At 33.4% G+C, this 23,351-nt stretch overlaps 2 protein-coding genes across 7 annotated transcripts; both read right to left on the bottom strand.

Annotated features, from left to right (window-relative positions):
• Nucleotides 1-4,018: 4,018 nt before the first annotated feature.
• LOC18055861 (general transcription and DNA repair factor IIH subunit TFB2) lies at nt 4,019-13,642 on the bottom strand. 6 transcript variants are annotated; one of them, XM_024177401.1, is made up of 17 exons: nt 13,190-13,642; nt 11,026-11,103; nt 10,077-10,416; nt 9,536-9,697; nt 8,962-9,030; nt 8,627-8,720; nt 8,379-8,479; nt 8,228-8,273; nt 8,087-8,146; nt 7,526-7,594; nt 7,130-7,213; nt 6,952-7,035; nt 6,598-6,683; nt 6,384-6,474; nt 4,858-4,938; nt 4,628-4,702; nt 4,405-4,542 (listed from the first exon to the last, which is right to left on the bottom strand). In XM_024177401.1, the coding sequence occupies exons 3-17, from the start codon at nt 10,187-10,189 to the stop codon at nt 4,405-4,407; spliced, it is 1,353 nt and encodes a 450-aa protein (XP_024033169.1). In that variant the 5' UTR covers nt 10,190-10,416; nt 11,026-11,103; nt 13,190-13,642. The 6 variants fall into 6 exon arrangements, with proteins under 6 accessions (XP_024033165.1, XP_024033169.1, XP_024033166.1 ...); XM_024177398.1 differs by having other exon boundaries at nt 10,077-10,653; XM_024177399.1 differs by having other exon boundaries at nt 10,077-10,653; nt 11,026-11,106.
• A 1,784-nt stretch (nt 13,643-15,426) lies between these two features.
• On the bottom strand, nt 15,427-18,773 carry LOC18055862 (FRIGIDA-like protein 4a). Its single transcript, XM_006451064.2, has 3 exons — nt 17,731-18,773; nt 16,257-16,432; nt 15,427-16,146 (listed from the first exon to the last, which is right to left on the bottom strand). The coding sequence occupies exons 1-3, from the start codon at nt 18,581-18,583 to the stop codon at nt 15,565-15,567; spliced, it is 1,611 nt and encodes a 536-aa protein (XP_006451127.1). The 5' UTR covers nt 18,584-18,773; the 3' UTR covers nt 15,427-15,564.
• Nucleotides 18,774-23,351: the final 4,578 nt, after the last annotated feature.

Consider the following 23,351-nt stretch of genomic DNA (forward strand, 5'->3'; position numbering starts at 1 on the left):
TTAAAATTGATTTAATTGGAAAAATTAACGCAATAAGCAATTGAGCCAAGAAAATAAAAATCCCCACAAACAAAAGCATTGGAAATCATTGGTCATCAGGAAGGAAAATCTCACTAGGGTTTTGACCTATCCATTCCACTCATAAGGGAAAGGCAAATGCTACTTCTATGCATGTTTATTCTTTAAGGTACTTATAATTTGATGACTGTTTGATTAATCAATAGTATATACCAAGTAAGAATTAAAAACATTACCCAATATTTCGAACAAAAAACATTGCCCAATATTTCATGCTTCTTTCCTCAATTCGTCCACATAACATGCTGCATTTGGGGTTACAAATTACAATTGCCCTTAAGTCATGATTAGCACCAGTCAATTTACAAGGTTTACTCACGGGCACTCACTAGTTGCTCATCAAAGTCTTTTAATTTACATTGATTTTCAGCAGCAAAATTTCCGACTTGCACGCATTTTAGCTTCCAATACTTGGTAATTATAATAATAAGTCTTGACAACGCAGTCAAAAGCGAACAATTAAAAAAAAAAAGTAAACGTACTCTTTGTCCGCGATATGAGAAACCAAATCAACCTGAAAATTCCAAAGTTAATTTTTAATAAAAAATGTATAATTGGAAATGAACAAGAAAACAGGTGACTGCTTATTCTTGAAGAGTAAGACGGAAAAAGAAAGTCGAAACTTGGCGGTTGAAGAAACCATCATACCCTTAATTGAGAAATTATTTAACTACTTCAATTCCTTATAAGTCTTTAGATATATCAAAAGCAAAGCCCCTTGTAAACAAAAGTAACAACTAACAAGCCAGCTCGATACACCAAATCATTCAAATTTGAGGTGAACAAGCTCCGTTCAAAAAAGTACCCAATTATCCCAGCTTCAACTTTAAGGTGCGGATAATAATGATGAGCATTAACAATATCATAAGAGTAATTTAGATATTTAACACTAAGAATGGCGGTGATGTGAGGTGGGGTGGGGTGGAGGTGGAGAGACCTGCCCCCTTCCTCACCCCATTAAAAATCATACCTTCATTCCCCATCCCATTCACCAATAAATTTATGATGTGTTTATTAATCACTAATCAAAATGAGCTAGAATCATAATTGGGTTGGAATCAGAATAGCCTAGAATGAGAATAAAAATAAATTATTTATTTGAACAGTAGGAATCGAAATCGAAATAAACTTTATTTCTATTATTGTGTTTACTTTGTCATGAAATTGCAATGAATTATTTCAATTTACTAAAATTCTCTTCGTTAATTATTGTCATTTGGTAATAATAATTAGGGGTGGGCATGAGTTGGTTTGGGTTGGATTTTAAGTCAACCCAAACCAAACCATAAAAATTTGGATCCAACCCAAATATTTTTAACCCAACCCAAACCAAATCATTTGGGTTTTGTTTGGGTTTGGTTTGAATTTTATTATCAAAATATTTTTTTATTTTAATAAAATTTAATTATATCAAAATTATAATAATTATTAATTGTTATTAATTATTAAATTGATATTAAAATATAAAAAAATATAGTGGATAAAAATTATAAATTTTACAATAACTTAATCCTTAAATTAAAGAATACTAGAAAATCAAAATAAAGTTTAATCACAAAAATTATTATTTCTCAATAAATAAGAGCATACACTTTAATAATAAACTTTCACAAACATGACATTAACAATCTAATAATAAATTTTACCATTTGTTATTTATTTAATTATGCAATATTTGTTTTTATTTATCGTTTTGGTTAGGCTTGGCAAAATCCGGGTCCGGTCCGGGTTTTGGTGTTGCCCGGGACCGGACCGGATGAGAGAAATGCAAGCCTGGACCCGGGTTAAAACCCGGTTTTTCCGGGTGCGGTCCGGGCTTGAGCCCGGCACCTTCCGGGTCCGGGTTTTGATCCGGGCTTTTTAAACCCGCATGTGATAAATTTAATTTTTTTTTCAATTTTTTTCTTTAATTTTTTTTTTTCATTTCTCTAACAATGCAAATTTTAAAAAAGGAAATAATCAAATAAACTCATTCAATCTCAAACTTTAAAAAAGAAAATAGTCAAATACAAATATATAACACATTAACAATGCAAATTTTGCACAAATGATAAATAAAAATTATTTCAATCTACTTTCTAATACCTAAATTCATCCAATTTCTAACTTAAACTCATTCAATCTATATATAAAATAAATAAATTAAATTCAACAACACAATAATTACACAATAAATTTAAATAACATCCAATATATCATAAATTCATAATTATATATTTATATATAATATATTTATTTTTTTAAATTTATTAAAAAACCGGGTCCGGTCCGGGTTCCGGGTTTTTTGTGTTGAACCCGGACCCGGGACCGGAAATGTCCGGGTTTGAGAATTTCAAACCCGGGTCCGGTTTTTATATGCATGCGGTCCGGGTTTTGCCCGGACCGGATTGGCCGGGTCCGGGCCGGGTCCGGTCCGGGCGGGCTTTTTTGACACCCCTAGTTTTGGTAGTTTTTGCGTTATGTTATCTACTTATATGCTTAATTTTATTTACATTATGATATTATATAGTGTGTATGCTTTATGTTCTAATTTCATTATATGGTAAGCAAAGTTTTGTACAGGGCTTAATATGGGCAATACATTCAATTATTGACAAAAAATTAGCCGCCATCTAGCATATCGGACCCAGTCCAAGCCGAGTTATTATTGATCATTAGTAGAGTCTCCTGCTCTTTCTATGATGATCCTTCCATGTGAGAGGAATTATTTTTGTAAATAAGAAAAAAATTTATGTTATTTACAACAATATTTATTTAATTTAAATTTATTTTTACATGTTATTTTTATTTTCTAACTGTTGACAATTGATCACGCCGTAAAAATTTTAATGGTGGCCTTTCATTTATTTGTGTTCATTTATTTTGTTTTCATTTATTTCATTTGAAAAATTTGAGTGTTGGGGTTTTGTCCATGACCCATGGGTAAACCATACCCAACCCATAATGAAATGGTTTTCTAAATAAAACTCACATCTAACCCATTTTCATGATTTACCCAACCCAAACCATTTAATTTGGTTTGGGTTTGGGTAAACCCATGGGTTGTGGGTTTATGCCCACCCCTAATAATAATAATAATATTGATATTAATAAACAACAATAATAACAACAACAATAATTAAAATAATTATGAATAACACATAAGATTTAGTTTATGACGGAAAGAACAGCTTGAGCCAATCTAAGAACGAGGGTGAGACAAAGTTAAGCATGACTATGAGGGCAATGGTTCGAGTCCCCACGGACTCAACCTCCCTCAATTAAACATAATTGTGTGGACACTTCTTATAACGTCTTTCTCCCTTGCGAAATGCGAGTGGAATAGAGACATCCCTCCTCTGTGAGGGGTATTTGGCTGGGCATGTACTTTATAGAATAAAAATGTAATAATATAAGTCTCATATATATATCTGATTGTAAATATCAGTGTAATGACCTGTTGTCATAACAGTTGTATATATTTCTATGTAATACAATAACATGATGCTTAATCAGTTCAAAAAAAAAAAAAGAACGAGGGTGAGAACGAAAAGCAAAAAATAATCTTTTGTCTCAAAATAGTTATAAAACTCGCGTCCCCTCGGAATTAGTTTATGCAGGTTCTACCACATAAGATTTTGTGTTGACCACATTATAATACTATGCAGTGCAATTGACAAATATAATATATTTAATACTTTAATACAATGAAGAGTTATGATAAGGGCAGCAACGTTTTTACATTCATTTCTATCTTTTACTAGGAAAAATTATTGCTCTACATTTTCGAATGCAAACAGCAAATGTTCATAATTAGATCCACTTGTCAGTTTGTCTACAAGCCACAAAATGGGCACTCGACAAAGCTGTGCAAGTCAAAAAAAAAATTAAAATAAAATAAAGGCGGACTTACAAAATTGAATTTTGATCAAATTGATACAAATTTTTACAAAAAACTTGCCATCTAAATTCTATAAACTTCCATCATTCATATTTCAGTCATATTAAGTTAAATTAAAGATCAAATATACAGAGAAGATAACACAACAATTTCCTCCTTTCGTATTTTCTAGTGTACATCATCCCTCAATGTAGGGATTGGATGACTTTTCGTAGACTTCAACCATACCTCCGTTTATTTTAGGTAGAAAGAATCTTTGATTTCTTTTTTCCCCCATCTGGTTTGCAATGAATCTGGAAAATGCCTCTGGTAGCTTTAATGCAGATACGAACCAGGCAAGAAAAACCCAAATTATGACAACCCTACCATGCAACAATCCCAAGCGACACATGGCTTGTCATCCTTTTTGTTCAGTAAGTTCTGCATGGCCAAGAAAACATATCATTCTACTTGTTTTGACCCCGAAGGAACTCTCTCATGTGCATATGAATTTCTGCATTAACAACTAGACGCATTTTCTTTGAATCCTCCCAGAGCAAACCACTTCGATCTCTTGCATAATCACAAGCAGCCTCAAAGACATCCTACAAGATTTATGACGTAACTTTAAAATGTAATCCCTGAAAGATGTGAGATGAGAAATCAATCCAATTGAAATGCGCAGATTACCCTCGAGGGAAACTCCTCATAATAATGTGCAGGGGTCATTTCAACCCTATTCAAATCGGATTCCCACAATCTTATCTGTCAAAGAAACATCAGAATTTGAAATATTAGAATATAAATAATCATCTTTGTTAATTGATATGTACTATGTAGAAAATATCGAGAATTTTGCTATGGAAGGTCATGAAGCAATGATACGTGCAATACATCTGAATGCAAGAAAGAATTATGACCTGATCACAAACATTTTCTGGTACAGATGGTATTCTGTCAGCAACCCGAGGATGTGCATTTTGCTGAAGAAAACTAATTATCTGCAAAACAAACGATCATGGAGTTAGAGGAGTCAAAATGACTGCAAAAGTAATTGAAAAAAAAAAAGGCGACTTTGAAAGAAAAAACTATTTCGGCTACAAGAATATTAGAAACAGTATGTAAGCTCGCAAAAAACCTTCTCCACCCAAAAAATAATAATAATAATAATAATCTAGGTTGATGTAAAAGTATGTTGAGATTAGGGATGGACATAAACCCACAACCCATGGTTTTACCCAAACCCAAACCAAATTAAATGGTTTGGGTTGGGTTGGGTAAATCATGAAAATAGGTTAGATGTGGGTTTTATATAGAAAACCATTTCATTATGGATTGGGTATGGTTTACCCATGGGTCATAGACAAAACCACAACACTCAAATTTTTCAAATGAAATAAATGAAAACAAAATAAATGAACACAAATAAGTGAAAGGCCACCATTAAATTTTTTATAGCGTGATCAATTGTCAACAGTTAGAAAATGAAAATAACGTGTAAAAATAAATTTAAATTAAATAAATATTGTTGTAAATAACATAAATTTTTTTTCTTATTTACAAAAATAATTCCTCCCACATGGAAGGATCATCATAGAAAGAGCAGGAGACTCTACTAGTGATCAATAATAACTCAGCTTGGACTGGGTCCAATATGTTAGATGGCGGCTAATTTTTGGTCAATAATTGAATGTAATGCCCATATTAGGCCATGTACAAAACTTTGCTTACCATATAATGAAATTAGAACATAAAGCATACACACTATATAATATCAGAATGTAAATAAAATTAAGCATATAAGTAGACAACATAACGCAAAACTACCAAAACGATAAATAAAAATAAATATTGCATAATTAAATAAATAACAAGTGACAAAATTTATTATTAGATTGTTAATGTCATGTTTGTGAAAGTTTATTATTAAAGTGTACGTTCTTATTTATTGAGAAATAATAATGTTTGTGATTAAACTTTATTTTGATTTTCTAGTATTCTTTAATTTAAAGATTAAGTTATTGTAAAATTTATAATTTTTATCCACTATATTTTTTTATATTTTAATATCAATTTAATAATTAATGACAATTAATAATTATTATAATTTTGATATAATTAAATTTTATTAAAATAAAAAATATTTTGATAATAAAATTCAAACCAAACCCAAATGGTTTGGGTTTGGGTTGGGTTAAAAATATTTGGGTTGGTTTGGGTTGGATCCAAATTTTTATGGTTTGGTTTGGGTTGACTTAAAATTCAACCCAAACCAACCCATGTCCACCCCTAGTTGAGATGAGGATGGCTGGGACCCAAAAAGAGGTGTAAAGGGGCAAATTATTAAGAATGTCAGAAGTTACTTGCATATATGCAGGTAATTGACCACATCGGACATTTTTTTATGGAAAAACAGATCACCAGATCAACTAAATACCAAACTCACCTGCTCAGCTGTAATGCCATTCTCAAAAGCATTATACAAACTTTCTTTCGTTATTGCTCCAACTATAAGGTTTGGAAGTTGATACTCTATCCTGCACATTGGCAAAATATTAAACAAAAGGTTTTAGGACTGACCAATGTAGTTCAATAACAAAATGTAATTCAGAACTTTAACATAGAAGAGAAACAATTTATCAAGCAGACGGCTGGCTTACTTTGAGAAAAGACGCAAAATTTCACAGTGTAGCTTAGATGTTGAATAAGCATACATCCTGAAGTTTGTTTCCACTACAACAAACCCCTAAAGAGAAGAAAATGTAGAATGAGCTATGTAATTAGAGAATGTAAAAATGAGACCTCATTTTGGTTTCTGACAATAATAATTTGACAAGATTGACCTAAACTAATAGAAAATTAATGCAGTTTGCAAAACAAAATTATCATTGTAAAAAAAATTCAATCACACAATTGTCTGCAACATTCGACATTAAGGGAAATTACAATTATTTTACTTATTCTTTCATATTCGTTATTCAGAGTGAGAGTCAATGATTTCTCAAACAGCATACCTCTTTCCGTGCTGATGAATCAGTTAAGCTCATTGAAAGATTGGTAGCTAATTTAGTAGGTATAAACCAACTTTCTTTCCTGCCCTGAATAGCCATGGAAAACATATGAGAACTCCAGCAAAGTAATACAAAATTAACAGAGATAACCAGCATGTTCTGTAGCACAGACTAGTACAACCTGCTGAAGTTTGACCAATCCCAAGTCTGCAAAGTCTTTGATCATACTTCTTTGTATTTCACTCAGTGTATTTAAATTATATGCCTATAACATGAAGAAGCAAAGAGTATAGCAATAAAGTGAGATCTCAAACCACTTCGAGAATTCCTTGACATAAAAATTTTAAGGACCTCAAGATGCTGAGAAGTTAAAAGCAATACTAGGATAGACATAAGCTTACAAAAATGAATAAGAGAACAAAAGACAATATTCAATGCAACAATGATACCCCAAAAAATGTTTGAAATTCTGTTATAACCAAAAGTATGAGCCAAACAGTAATCTATCATACTTCTTGAATAATAAATGGAATAACTGAATAATAATGTGTTTAGCTATAGAACGTATATGTGCTACCTCCCCAGCGACATGGAAACTAAGCTCCAGAAGAAAAGAAATCAGATCTGCTTGATTTATGCCTCGTTCCTGCAAGAAAATGAGAAAAGCTATATGATATATTATTGGTATTGTAGACCATAAGCAAGCATAGAGTCGTGCTATCCCACATATAATTAGATCACTGGTGAACTTTTATCTCTATTAAATAGTCCAATGAAATACCAAAGAAGAAAATCTTTTAGTTCTACTTTGTGTTAGCAGTAATTATACAGATCTATTGAGAAATAGAATAAAAATCAAAGAAGGCAGTTAATATTCTAAAAGTAAAAAGATATACATACATCTAAATATGAACTCTTTAATCACATAAACATGTGCATAATATAAAAATCAAAGTTCTAAAATGAACAATTGGGTAACATAATGAGATTTAAAGATAAGTCAATCCGTTATTTTGCCCTTTGAATACTTCACTCAGTTCAGTTTTTACAAAGAGAGAATATACCAGTGAATCAAAGACAGGGACGCGCAGAAATTTTGATGCAGAGAAACCACTGAAAAGAATATCAGAAGCCACACCTGGGAATTGGAGATATATTCTCTAACGATGTACCAGAGCTGTGCATTAGTATCCATCAGCTGCAAATTTAAACATATGAAAAATATGTTCCACTAGCTCAAACAAGAGGGAATCCAAAATCTTGTGATTAACACACATACCAAAAATTGAAAACCACTCTCTGTTAACCTTGGGGCTTCTTTATCCCTGCAAACAAGGCACATAAATAACATGATACCAAATGCAAGAACCAGGATTCTCAACTGTTTGCAACAAGAAATTGACGATTACAAATGTGAGAGAAAATACTACCTTTGAATCAAAAGACCACGCTGGAAAACCTTCATCATGGAAGAGCTGAAATTTGTCGGCCTTTCAGCTTGGGCTGAACTAATAAGTTGCAGCAAGAAACACTGGTTTTACAGAATTGGAAGATTTAAGATAATAGCTGAAGTGATACACCAATTGTAATTAATTATGTCATCGCATCTCCTTGAGGTAAGCATGATTGGCATGAAAAATCCTTAAACATGAAAGAACAGAACAGGTAAAGTTCACACCTCCCATTGTCCAATGGCATAGGCCTCAAGGTCCTCCAAGGTTGGAAGCCTTGCAGTAATACCAGAAGGCATTGGTTCCCTTGGCAAAGCTCCACTGCAAGTTTAGAATCATTAATTTTATACATAAAATGTGATCAAAGGTGCTCAGAAACAAGCTTGAAAGTAGCTGCAAAACCAATGCAATCTCATATGTTCAAGTTTAAGATAATGAAATGTATAACGCAGGTTTCAAAATTTTGAAGGACAGTCAATCAATGAATTATCATCATCAAACCTCTTAATTGCATGACCCTACAGAATACATACAGAAGGGAACCTCCTTGCAAAAAACTCACCCATTTATTAAATGCTTCTGGAGATTAGACTGGAATGTTGAATTTAATCTATAAGTGGTTTCCTTCTTCCTGTCATTAAAATATGAAGAACATCAGCAATTCAGCATAGGGCAAACAGTACAGATTAAATTCAAATTCTTTTTTTAAAAAAAAAAAGAATACTAGTGATATTAATTGGAAGACAACATTCAAGCATATAGAGATACATCTAAATATAAACAGATAAAGCTGCAAAACTTAATACTTTTTAAAATAACTTGCCATGACAGCATATTAACCGGCAGTACACACAACCGATGTGAGAAATGGTCAACAAATATAACCCAATTCCTAACTGAGCTTTGTATTTCACATCTCACAAAAGAAACTCATGATGACAAATCAAGATGTTGTAGCAACTCTCTTAGAGTAAATTAAGCTTAACGTATCTCACATCATTTAGGCCCCTTTGGTTCTGCCAGTCAATAGAAAAAATGCTTATAGTCGTGAAATTTTCGGCGATTTAGCATTCTTCTCAGTTTCTAGCAGTCAATATTGGAAAATAAAGTAAAAATATTTCAGTGAAATTACATACTTTTCCTCTGAAAATAATCTCAACTGAACCAACCGATCGATGGCTACTTTGTGCTTAGTGAACCCATCGGGAAGCACCCACTCCTCCATCGTCTTAGCCGGTATTGCACCATCAATATACAACATTTGGAATACATACTTCTTTGCTAGTGGTGGCAGTGACCTGAGAACCACAAAAAGGAAAAATCACAACAAGCATTACTGTATCATTACTCTCAAAAGAAAAAATTGGCAATTAATTCTTAAAATATAAACAATCTGACGTTTTGACTACAAGTACGTTCGTCCAAAAACATGATGAAAACGCACAAACAAAACACAAAAAAAATTTGCATTGCCTCATAAAAGAATCTGTGACAAGTTATTGTATTTATAGAAATAAAATTTTCATTTCTTTTTTTTCTTTTTGCAAATTTCAGTTCAGCAAGCTGTTGTCTCAACGAATAATCTAGTAACAATTTAACAAACAATTGCCTTAGTTACGATAATTAACTCGACAAAAACAAAACAAATGAAATTAGAAAATAATAAATGTGTATTACCTGAGAATGGCTTCGCAAATGAAGGGATTCTCGTAGAGCTTATTGAGGTCTCTGGCAGTCAGTGACGCCACCATGTCCATGAAATTTTTCGCTATGATCTTCACCTGCGGCATTGTTACTGCCAAATTCCTCTTTTTTTTTGGTGGGGATTTGATAACTTGAAGGTTTCGTGAGTGCTTTAACGATTCAATGAATTTTATATGAATGGTAATTTGGAATTTTTCCTTTTTCCGGCGTAAGGAGTGCTAGTGACAGTCGCTAAGAACACTCGCCGCATCAGTCGCTGGCCTCCTCTTGCCACGTGTCTATGTTTATGCTCTTCATACATCAGCTTTGTTTTCTGAAAAAAGTGTCCTTCAAGTTAAAATTTATTACAAATTTCGCCACTGATAGTGATTGCCAGGAGTGATCTTCACTTGTTTGCTCTTCAAAATAATGAAGGAAACAAAATGATGCAGAGGGCTTCACTAGTCTGCTCTTCAATACCCAAGCAAGCAAAATGAGTCAACCATATTACTCATATACACCGGCCACTTGTGTAAGTTTGACTTGATGTTGAATGTACCATGGAAAAATGCTGAAGGTTAAAAAATTAGCACATATAGAGATGCCCAATATACGGTAATCTATATAGCTAACAAGCAATATTCATAAAGATTAGCAGGCATGAAATACCATGACCTTTTGATCTTTGGGCTTGATTTTTGTTTTGGGGCCAAAAATATTTGAATCTCTTTATCAAAATATTTCTTACTTTTTCTAGAGCTAGTCGGCTTAATTATTGTAACAGCTACAATTCCTAGCTAGGTTCATTAAAGAACTTGAAATTAATTTAAAAAATTCTCTAATCAAATATATAAAAAACGAAAAAAAAGAGCAAAGAATTAACTCATGCATGTGTGTCACATACATACTTGAAAGCAGAACATACCCTACTAACTTAACCCACCTGCCAATGCCAAACTTGCACCTCCTTGTGTTTCTTTCTTTTCTTCCAGCATTGCGCACTTGTGCCCTTAACTACAGCCTACTAGCTCCCACAAATTAACTTCGCATGAGATAGACATGTCAAGCAATAAGAATCTTCTTTAATTTATAGATTTGTATATTATTGAAGCCTCATAAAGTATTACCTAATCATTATAAATTGATTAGTTCGACCGATAAAATCGCTTAATGTGGTATACATATGTAAGGAAAAGGGATATCTATTGTTTATATTTATATACCATTTAAAGACTAGATGAATTTGAAAGAAAAAGAAATTAGAAAGGTTTGCTTGAAAGTCACGAGAATCTAAGAGATAGTGAAGTAGTGGTATGGTACTTTACTTTAAGAAGACATGGAGTGAATGAGGGGCAGCAAACCCTTTAATTTTGCAATGGCTTTGCTTTTAATTTAAAAAAAGAATAAACTCATGTCCTAATTAATTTCTATGATCAGTTACTTTCTTTCCTTCTCTCCTGCATCTTTTCCCATCTCTAATTTTCATCTATAATGCTTCTTTATTTTCCCCCCACTAAACTTGGTTAACACTTTAATTAGCATACTCCTAATCTCTCTCTCACTTTAGTAAATTATTAAGTGTTTTAAAGCAAATAAGGGTTTCTTAAATTAATTTAACTAAACAATTTGAAGCTTCCAAACGCAAGAATTTTCATGGTAACTGTTCACAGGACAGCTTTTGACTCCACAAATTTGTTTGTTACAAAGTTTTATTACTAATAATAATAACAAGAACAAGAACAGAATAACAATGATAAAAAAGAAGGGTAGCTAAGCTGCTATGAATTTTTTATATATAGTAAAGATAAATCGTTTAAAAAACAGTAGCTAACAATATTCTTTCTCAGAGTACCACATGTTTATCTCTTTCTCTATTCGATTATCTAACTCTGTCATTCTTGAGTTCTATGATTCCTCCATCAATTTTTATTATTTAATATTGCTTACTAGTTTTATAAATATTATGTGTATGCCCTGCCAAGATCCCATCTTTAACTAAACCCAATAAAGCTTAAGCATATTTCATCCACTTCATCATATACCAGTCACAAACAGCCTTTTAGTACTGTAGCTTAATAAAATATCATTACTATAATGTATATAAAAGCGAATGAGTTCTGCTGCAACACTACTTACAATATTGTTGCCAAAGCCCGAAACTCGATCCCAGTCATAATTCAGAGATGATCTAGTAATTACTTAGCACAAAAGTCACCACATCATTTCCCTCTAAACATACTTTTACACAAAGCTAAAGTAAATACCTCGCCAACCATATTACCTGGCGCAATCTTGAGAAGAGAACAATGAGAAGGACAATCGCAATTAAGCAAGTCTCCACCACCATAGTTAGTCTTTCTAACTGCTCATACTGGAACAAATCTACTGCAATGCTTGATCTATAGTCTCTAGTTTTCCAGATTTGGAACACACAAACTACAAATCTAGAAATAGAACACTTATTCACTAAAAAGCTCAACAACAACTCATAACAACTATCACAGGTCGTGGATGGACACAACACAGTCATCCTTACACCTATATATGGTAGGAGGAAGCTGAAACAAAATAACCACCCACACACCTAAAAGAAAAAAAAATATGATCCACCAGACAGCGAGAAGAGATCTCCTGCTTCAGGAGCTGGAAACGAAAGCAGAGGATTTTTTTCAGAGAGTCAGTATATCACTCTCACTGTTTCACACTTTAGGCTTTTGGAAGATATTTCTTTTCTTAAATTTAATTAATTCACCAATCGAACCATGCACTCGATGGCTTTGGCCAAGTAATCATCTAACCAAAAATGCAACAGCAGCATTATGGGTTTTCAACTCAAGCCATTTGACTTGAAAATACTTCATTAAAATTAAAATCGAAGCTTTAACATTATCACACTCAAATCATACAATATTTTTAAAGCCTGAAAACATGGAACGCTAGGCTAAAGCAAGCGACGAAAGAATCATTATAACAAAATTATTTAAATAAATGTTAATAAATTTTTAATTGCAGTGAATTAAAAATTAAGGAGAGCACGAAAAAGAAGATCAGTGAAACAAATTAAACAAAAAAGGCAGAGATTGAGGGAGTCACGGGATTGAGCTTACCTTGAACAAAGATTGAGGCAGTATGGCAGCGATGGCGGAGATTGAGGCAGTACGGCAGCGACGGGACGAAGGCTGAGAAGTTATCACCAGTGATGAACGGCTGAGTATTGATGGCTGGAAGCTGTTACGGCCTAAGGGTGATGATGGCAGTGGATTTGTTACTGGTGACGGCCCAAAATCATAACTCACGGCAGCGGATTCCAACTTTGGTGCACGGGAGATGACGGGAGAGGACGGCAGTGGGCAGTCTAAAGCAATGACGGCAATGACGGGAGAGGTTTTGGGGGTTTCGGCGGCGTGGTGGTGGGTGTGTTCTGTAAGTTTCGATTCATTCACAATACGATGAAATGGCGAAAGAGATGATTTAGCGATTTTGCTTTTTAACTTTTGTTCTTGAATTTTTTAAATATAATATTCCTCTCTTCATTTTTATGTGGTGCAGTCGTTTGTGGATCAAACATAAAAATTTTGAATTTTTTAATTCTTAGGATAAGAGTTGGATGATTTATAAATTCTAATAAAAATTTTTTATTTATGATATTTTAGTGTACGTGATTTTTAATGTTTGATTTAGTGATATATTAGTATTAATAATTTATAATACTATTAAAAGTAAAAAATAGTGTATATGTATATAATTATGGTCACATTTTATAAAGTGTCATCTTCCACTACGAAAGTTTTCACTATTGCAAAAATTGTTGCGGTTACTAGGGTGTAATTGTTTAGTCTATTGATAGAAATGCGCAACTTCTCATGTCCACTCGCCGCTTAATGTGGGGCTCTACGCTTCTATGATATAAGAAAATAAAGTTGTACATTACCTATCAGCTTAAGTTTTAACCTAGTGGTAAATGATTGATCCTAACAATTCAAAATGGAGTGATTAATGCCGTCAAAATTCCTTTTAAAGTGAATCCTGCAGACATGTTAATAAAGCCATTACTAACAATCAAGTTCAAGAACTCCTTGAACCTAATTGGAATTATTAACTTGTAAGTCAAGTTAACTATTACTAATGTGATGGGTAAAGCTATAACTGAATAAACTAAGGTGAAGATTTGTGGAAGTTAGTTAGTTATATTCGGTTATGTATGTTGAGGTGGCAAGCTTAGTCAGCGAGAGTAAGGCCCCCTGGTGGTTAAAGTGGTTATTGTAATTGGTTATTTTTTGGCATATATATAAAAGGCAAAACAAGCTGGAAAAGCACTTTTTGTAAGATCAATCTTTAAGTGATTATGTGCGAAAGAAAAATTTTGTGTGAGAGGAATTTATTTCTAGTCCTCTTAAGAGTGCATTGTAATCTTGATCAGATCTAATAAAGCTTTACCCCTGCTGCTTTCAGTCGTAGATGTAGGTACTTTGGTACCGAACCATGTTAATCTTTTGTCCTTAATTCTATTTCTTCTTCTTCTTCTTAATTCGTAATTCTTTGTTTTGAATTGATGCTTTGTTGCAATTGATCTTGGTTAATCAAAGATTAAGAATCTGGTTTGATTTCATGAACAAGCAGTTAATAATTGCAAAAATAATAAAAATGAGGAGAAAATCAAAGCAAGGTCTTGGAGGCTATATTGGATGACATGTTTCAGTATGAAAAATCCAAAGGCAAAGACAAAGACAGAGACAGAGACAAATCATCAACCTCAGTGACATCTTCACCGATTCATGATAGCTATTATAGTGATACGAACTCTTATTATCGCTATGAGGATCCAAAAGTAGTAATTTCCTATTGCAAGAACTCACAGGCATTGGGGAATCAAAAATGAATTACAATAGCGTTGTAGAAAATGATGAATCCTTTCACTCAAAAATTAAAAAATGCTCAATTGCAGTTGCTGCGAATGTTTGCTTATTATGGACAAACGCATTTAAATTGAAAGCAAATTAAATCAAACACTAATTTAGAAATCAAACATAAATTAAAAAATTAAACTCAAATTTAAAATCAAACCTTAGGCGCGAAAGGGCGACAACAGTGGTGTTGCATGGTGGAGTGGCGGTGGCTTTGGTGTTCATGCACACATTCGCCCAGCAGCCATTTAGTCTTAACAGGCCAGACCCCCCATCCATATTGAAGGCTGTCGTAGATTTGTCCATATGGATGATGATGACATTAATAGTCCACCGCTTTAAACAATTTACGAGACTTGTATTGGGCCTAGTAAAGCCCATTTTGAAAAGCAAACAAACAATTGCACATTGTTAAAACTTTGAAAAATATATCACCTCGATCATCAGCTTCAACTTTTCCAATTGAAATTATTAGTATCATCTCTAACAAAACTCACAAAAAAGGAGCGGCCCCAAAAATGGAAAAAGAAAGATTACGAACAAAATCTCCTAAATTATTGCCTACTGCACCTAACAAACTAGTGTGTATATGATGAAGATTGGTAAGAGGACACTGGAGCAGAGCTATAATCATATGCACCATAGCTGCCAGTCTGCCCAGTATAAGAACCACTGGCCCTGAACCCAGCAGAACCCATATTGTCTGCAGGTAATGAGTAGTGTTGCTGCGGTATTGCTGCAAGGCTTTGAGTGTGAGGCACACCATAAGTTGATGCATAATGAGCAGTACTAGGACCTTCATAGACACTCTGACTAGGATACCCGTAAGGCCCAGAGTACCTAGCAGCTGGGCTATGCTGTGCTTTGGGAGCCGGATTCCTGCGGCTGAAAGATTGGGAAGAGTTTGAAAACTTGGCTGCTTTAGCTGGACGAAAAGCAGGTGGTCCACTGCCTCGGCTATTACTAGCACCATGGCCTCGCTTGTTTTGGGGCTTGCTGTTGGTGGCTGCTGAACTTTTCTTCCTTTCCACCTTGACTTTTTCAAGTTGAGTAGCTCTCTTCCTCAAGTTATCAACAGAGAACGCTGATTCAAGCTTGTGGTCTTCCACGCATTTGATGATAGCTTTAATTGAATTCAACTCCAAATTGTTTGACTCTTCCTAAAAGTTCAAATAACATTAGTTAATGGTTCCAAAAGAAAGCATAATAAATCATGGTCCTATATCAGAATCTAATGGTAAATAAAAATACAAGGTAAATGTCAACATACCGTTGCAGAATTACTATGATTGCCATTCTTCAATATGGAAGTAGAATTCTTTTTTGAGTTCCGGAGATGGGACTTGAGTAGAGAAACTGGAGGAAATTTTTCAGTTAAACCAGACTCAGAAGCAAAATACACAGCTTCTATCTCTTTGCCACTCTTCACCAATTCAGCAATTATATCTGCAAAAGTGGAGTTTTTCTCAATCAATACAGCAGTTGAAATCAATTCTAAATTAGTATGCAGAAACATGATTAATCACATAATGCAAATACATACAAAATTTGCAATTTCGCTTATCACAGTCTTAGATCATACAATAGAAAGACAAGTTTGAAATATCATCCAGATCTACACCAAGCACATCTTCACTCCTTGTGGAGGGTGTGAAAGCAATTAACAGGTAATAAAATAAGCAACAGAAATATTATTCAGCCATTTTCTGTATTTCCTTCACTGAAATTCTCTCAGTCAGATCCAAATAAAAGATTTGCAGATATTTAGCTTTGATTTGAGTTTATGCTGGTCCAATTAGCTGTCTAGTACTCAGCTAAAAATTTGCAGACTGGGTTAATGCACCTTTGAGAAAGGAGCACAATTTGGATTACAGAATTCACAACTTCCGATTTTAGGTTGTAGCTCATTGGTCTATTCATATACAAGATACACTTTAATCAGTGAGAAAACCCAAGGGAAATAAAATAAAATCCAAGCATTATAGCAGAGATCCCAAATGTCTTGTTTTCTTGAAAACATATATCTTAACATGGAGAAACATATATGGTTGTGACAGTGTAAGTGTCAGCATCACCTGACGCAAGAAACCAGCAAAAATTCTCATCTTTTGCATTCATGGTATACATTAGCAAAGCTGAATGGTTCCAAGTGATGAGGTGCATGAAAACTTCCCAAGAATACCCACAAAAGTAAATCTCATATAAACTAGATACCGATTATAGGCAAGGTGTTGCATAACTAATTTAGTAAAAATTACATTCAAATAAACTTTAGTTCAAAGTAGGCTAAAGCTATTCGTACCTCATCCTAAGTAGAGTACAATAATTTCACCACATTTTGTGCATGCCATATACATTCACATTGGTACACAAATCCAAAAGTCCGGAATCCATAACCAATAATGTGAACGATATTTTCAGTATACACTGTTGAAAATTGCAACTTTGTGATGCATCATTGATGAAACATCTAGCTAAGGACTTCTGGCAAAAAAAAAACAAAATGCATAACTTTCAGTAGCAAAGAGAATGAAGAAATTGCAAGAATGGACATTCTAATGTAATCCCTAAGCAAGTGAAAACTACAACTTTGATATCTCTCCAGACAGAGAACTAACCATAACCTCCTCTAGAACTTTGTTACCTAATGAAATTCGAATGGCTAAACGGCAGTGCATGTAAAGAAATTTCCATTTCATCTAAACCAATGCACATTCCAAAGCTGAAGGTTATAGAAATCAAACCTTCCATTTTCTCGCCAAATCCCAAACAAGCAGCAAGCCTTGCCATATCCCTCCTAGAAGCATAATCCATCACTAACTTCCTAAGAAAATCCTGATCAAACCTTGAACTCAACCCAAACCCAAACACCATCTGCAAAAACATCACGGCCTCTGCGGGGCCCAATTCACTGTCCCGGAAGTCCTCCTTCCACCTCTCCACAACTCCCGCGGCCCTCTCCACAACTTTTCTCGCATGCACCGGGCCCACTGCCGCCTTTTTACCGTTGTTACCCGAACCTTCTGGAAAAATCGCCTGGACGAGCAGTCCACAAGCCCACCTCTTATCCGTGACCCCAACTTTCTCTCTCTTTTGAGCCAAAAATTCCTCCACAGCATCAAGTACCAATCTTGACGGGTCGACGGCCTCCCAAATTGCGCGGGAAATCTCAGTCCGCAACGACACCGATTCCTTGCGTTTAGAGATTATAAACTTTAGCAGTCCCGAGGAGTCCATCCTACGGCAGAGGGATTTTAACGTGTCCGATAAATCTGCGAACTTAGGGGGTTTTAAAAAGTCGGCGAGTGCGGAGTCCCTGTGGTCGTGAATGAGTCGAAAGGCAGCGTTGTGGCGGTCGGGGATGGAGTTCTCGCGATGGCTGAGGGAATCGAGGGTTTGGGCGGAGGTGGAATCGAGAGAGAGGAATTTAGAATCTAGGGATTTGAATTTCTGAGAGAGGGAATCTTCGAGGGAAGTGAAGTGTGAGGTTAGGGATTTGAACAGCTGCATGCACGAGGACAGAATCGTCTTTTGCGCTTTCAGGTCCTCGAAAAATTTCTCCACTCTGTCTGTTTTGATGGATACCTCGGTCGCCATGATTCAGTGACGATTTGGATGAAACGGTGACGTTTTGTTGAATGGCTTGTTGAAAACCCCTTAACCCCGGCGAAAAATGAAGATGATGTTCAGTGATGGTGACACTGATTTTTTTTAATTTTTTTATTCGTCTGGTTACAGCTAAAAGAAGAACGGAAACGACGTCGTGCCGTTAAACTTAAAAAGGTCCCAAATTGTAATGGTAACGTTGTCGTGTTGTCTTCTCCTCTATTTTACGCGCGTTATGATGTGTTACAACGAACTGTCTTTTTGTACCGTTGAGTTTTAAAATTTTTTTTAATTATTGTTTGACAAATGTTCGAATATAGAGTGGTGTTTGGTCGTGGACATTGGAACAATTTTAAAATGCGAACAATATTTTTTTTTATATACTGATATATTATAGGATTTACCTAAGTTGCAACAGTTATATAATACCCTAACTTTTATCTTTTATGATTTAATTACTGTCAGATTTATTTAAGTACCTTACACTCTTTTTATTTATAATTTGTTTACGAGTCTTAAAAAGATAATATTATCCTTCTTGGCAAAGGTGGAAGAAAATGGAATTAACTAGTACAGCCAGCAACAAAAGCATGTCATTGTCAAATCTCATCTTCATCAATCTTAGTGACCCACAACCATACCTAAAGTCGCTTAAAAACCCACAAGCAACACAAACAATATCTCCTCACAAGATCGCGCATCGGCTACAGCTCCGTCGTACCCATGCCAAGCCACCACATTCGGCGCCATTATTGTTACAGGTGAATAATCTGGGTTCCAATGTTGAGTGTCATATTCGACGAATAATGATATTGTTGTCTCCATAAGTAAATGATTAAGATCCAAAACCTCTTGTTGGAGACCAATTATTTGTCCACTGAAAAACAAGAACAAGAATAGCTCCACCAAAATGAAAAAGAGAGCAGCAGCAACCAAAACTTGCAAACGATTTGGATTTGTCGATGCTAATGGAAACGAACGGCCACCATCATCACTCCTACAGATTGTTGGACTTTGAGATTGAGATTGGAAGGGAGTCTTGAATTATCCTTGTTGCTGCTAGTTAAAATTCGAGTTATTGAGTTCATAATAAATGTTTTAGTTGAAGGCTAATGAGTTTGGGATCGGGATTTGGAATAATGGGTCTAAAACTAAGAGATTTGATGACATCATAATGAAGAAGATGGCATCAAGGCAAATTACAATTCGCTTTGACAGGAGCGGCCGATTTGAGTTTAGAATTGAAGTGATTGCCATGAAATTTTTTGAACATTTTGGGGCAAAAATGTCATTTTATTAATATTCCGTAAGTTTAAAATATGTGAAAATGAAGGTGAAGATCATGACAATGGAAGAAGATGAATGTGAGGAGTGATGATGATGGAGATGAAGGCGAGAGGAGAGAGGAAAAAAATCTTCAATTTCATTTGTTAATTTATAAATTCAAGGGTATTATTGTCTTTTGTTGATATTAGTGTTTTACATGGATTAATATGTCTTGGATGTAATTCAAATAAGTACTTCAATACTTAAAAAATAATAAATAAAAAGAATATAAGGTGCTAAATAAAATTTTAATATTGTATGTAAGTAGAAAGTATCATATTATTTCTTAGTATTTTATGAATAAAAAGGTTCAGTGAAATTTAACATTAGTTAAATTACAAAAGACAAAATTGGGGTACGTTACACCCGTTGCAACATAGGTGAACCCTATATTATAATAAAAGTTTAACTGATATTTTCAATCAAAGATCAGTCGAAATTCTCTTTAATAATTCTATTATAACACAGTTTGGAAGTCAATCCTTACTTAATATTAGAGGGAGATCTACCCTCACTTTAATGCTGGAGGGAGATCTATTATACCCTAAATGCGGGAAGACAGATGGACCCCTACTTAAGAGGGGAGTCAAGTTCCAACCATTGTTGGAACTTAAATGCGGACGATGTTTAAAGGTAGGGTTTTGCTAAATAGTAATTTATATAACTTACAATCTTTGTAAAATATGTAAAAATTAATAACATGACAATGAGCCCTATTGCTATGTGACATGGGTTGTAAGTTACACAAGTTTAACTTAACAAGACTCTTAAAGGTAAGAAAAACTCAGGCTCACTACTGCACTATTTTTTTAGTATATTAAAATTCTTTCTTTTTCCTTTTAGTTCTATCTAAATATTTTAACATACAGATATCCACACCTTAATACGAGTACAAAATGTGTGTGCGTGTGAGGGAGAGAGAGTAATTTTTCAATAACGGATCAATTACTTTATTAAAAATATAGTCTATTTTATAATATAACACACACACACACACACACAAACACATATTATAATATATATTTTCTAATGTATAATTTTAAAGTGATAGAAAAGTTTTGGAAAAACGCATAAACCACACCACTTATGTGCTTTAAATTTTAAATATATTAAATCCTATGGTTTAATAGCTTTTCCAAACTTTCCTGATCTGATCCAAAATTTTAAAATATTGGGAAAGTTTGGAAAAGTTATTAAACGATATTTTAATACACTACATACTGTGTATTTTGTCTTATAGTGTATTAAAATTTATATATATTTTTTTATCTTTTACTTTATCCCTTACTTTAATATGGTTGGGGATTCTTGATTGGAAATTCACTCATGTATATATATAGGTGCAGATGACTACATCACATGCCATGAGAGTTTAATTGAACAAAAACACTATAACACCATATGGTGTAATAGCGAATCCACATGAAATCTACATTTAAGTATCCGTAGTTGAGATGACACACATACATATATAGGAAAATGACCCAATCAAGGATTCCTGACTATATTAAATCATGGATGAGTTAAAAGGAAACAAAAAATTAAAAAACATAAACTCCAATACAATGTACTTTGCGTGTAGTTTACTGAAATTTGTATTTTTTTGTCTTTTAATTTGTCAATGACTTTAATATAGTCAGATATTCCTAATTAAAAGCTTATTACACGCACACAAACACACACATTAATTTTTTCTCTTTCATATAATCATCCATTCTTACGTGTATAATTCAAAATTTTAAAAAATGTTTCATTCCAATTTTGTTATTTCTATTAACTGCAAATTCTAAGGTAAAATGAGAATTATCCTTTGTTGTTTAGAGAAATTAAGTGGAATTCTCTTCATGTTTTGAAATGGATTTAAACTTCCTACAATTGTAATTGTGTTAGTTTTATATATCATTTTACTATTCTACCCCTAGTCATGATGTTAACTATAAAATTTAAATGTTTTGATTATTTTTTATAACTTATATATCCTTAATAATTAAATTAATTTAATAACAAATTGTAAAGTATGAAAAAAAAATTATAAGTACAAAAAATGTCATAAGTACCTTGAATAATTGTATAAAGTATTTATGTAAATGAATATAACAAATTTGATAAATTTTATTTGTTGCTTAATTAATCTGGCATAAAATTACTCGTTTTGTTAGAGAAGCATAGGTTAGGCCATACCATACACCCTTTGTTGTTTATGACCATTGTTATTGTTGCTTGTGTGCTTGCTTAAGCTAATTAAGCGATTTTTAATTAATTATTTCTCATCAAACAATAGCAAGTGTGTGTGATTTATTATTTTGTCATTAGTTACTTTTGTATCGCTTTCGTATAGTGATTTTTTCCTCTCTTTAATTTATTATATATTATTCATTTGCAATCATGAGTGAATTTATTGTGTTTAGTCCAATTATTTATTTGATCTTTATCTGCATGTATATTCAGATTGTTTTATTTTATATTTTAAGAGGTACATTTAGAATCTTAGATTTCATACACTTAGGGCATGTTTTGTTACATTCCGTCAGTTTATACAACTACTAGAGGTATTTATGACATTTTTCTCTATAATTTGTAATTCGTTATGTAATTAGTTTAATCATTAAGGACATATAAGCCATTTTGCGTAAAAAAAATGTTCTCAAAATATTTAAAATTTGTGACTAAAGGTAGAATAGTAAAATAATATATAAAACTAACACTGTTATCAATACCAAGTTTTTGAACCTATCTTTTTTAAAACATAAGAGAGTTTTGCTTAGTTTTTTCAAATGACAGAGATACCCCCATTTTTCACCCAAATTCTAATATTTAACATTCATGAAAAACAATAATGTTTGTGGCTGTCAAATTAAAGCACCTCGACATTTGCTGATGTAGTTTTCAAAATGCAGCAATAGATTAGCGGTTGTTACCTGTAGATGTCTTTGAAGTGGTGAATATGGCTCTTGCTGTACACGTATTAAGTCCTCCAATTTATCACAAGAAAATCAAAGCTTGAAAGTAAAAGAAACCCTTTCGGTATCCGTTAGTTTCGAGATAGATGTGAATATGACTCTTGCTATACAGGTATTAAGGTCCTCTAATTGATCACAGAAAACCAAAGCTTGAAAGTAAAGAAACCCTTCCTTTAATTGTTGAGATAGATGTGAGATGCATAATTGGCCATTCACATATGCATCTTTCATCTGAACTCATTAGGAGTAGCAATAGCCCACATAACAGCTCAGCATTTATGGTCAGGAAAAGAGCAGAACAAGTTAGAGGAAAAGCAAGAATGGTAATAAATTATAAAGAATTAAATAAATATACAAAATTTGATGGATATTTTCTCCCTAATAAAGAGGTATTAATAAATCTTGTAAAAAATAAGACCTATTATTCAAAATTCGACTGTAAATAGGATTTTGGCAAATAAAAATGGAAGAAA

This window comes from Citrus clementina, unplaced genomic scaffold (genome assembly GCF_000493195.1).
Source record: "Citrus clementina cultivar Clemenules unplaced genomic scaffold, Citrus_clementina_v1.0 scaffold_1, whole genome shotgun sequence".
NCBI classification, from domain to species: Eukaryota; Viridiplantae; Streptophyta; class Magnoliopsida; order Sapindales; family Rutaceae; genus Citrus; species Citrus x clementina.

Bases quoted from the DNA above. Each gene is read 5' to 3' on its own strand.
- LOC18055861 (XM_024177397.1), bottom strand. From the start codon at position 10,189: ATGCCGCAGGTGAAGATCATAGCGAAAAATTTCATGGACATGGTGGCG. The intron at 9,031-9,535 runs GTATGTAATTTC...TTTTAATGACAG, and splicing joins AGATTATTTTCAGAGGAAAA to GAAGAAGGAAACCACTTATA. The intron at 8,721-8,961 runs GTGAGTTTTTTG...CTAAACTTGCAG, and splicing joins CAGAAGCATTTAATAAATGG to TGGAGCTTTGCCAAGGGAAC.
- LOC18055862 (XM_006451064.2), bottom strand. From the start codon at position 18,583: ATGGCGACCGAGGTATCCATCAAAACAGACAGAGTGGAGAAATTTTTC. The intron at 16,433-17,730 runs GTTTGATTTCTA...CCACTTTTGCAG, and splicing joins ATTTGGCGAGAAAATGGAAG to ATATAATTGCTGAATTGGTG. The intron at 16,147-16,256 runs GTATGTTGACAT...TTGAACTTTTAG, and splicing joins ATCATAGTAATTCTGCAACG to GAAGAGTCAAACAATTTGGA.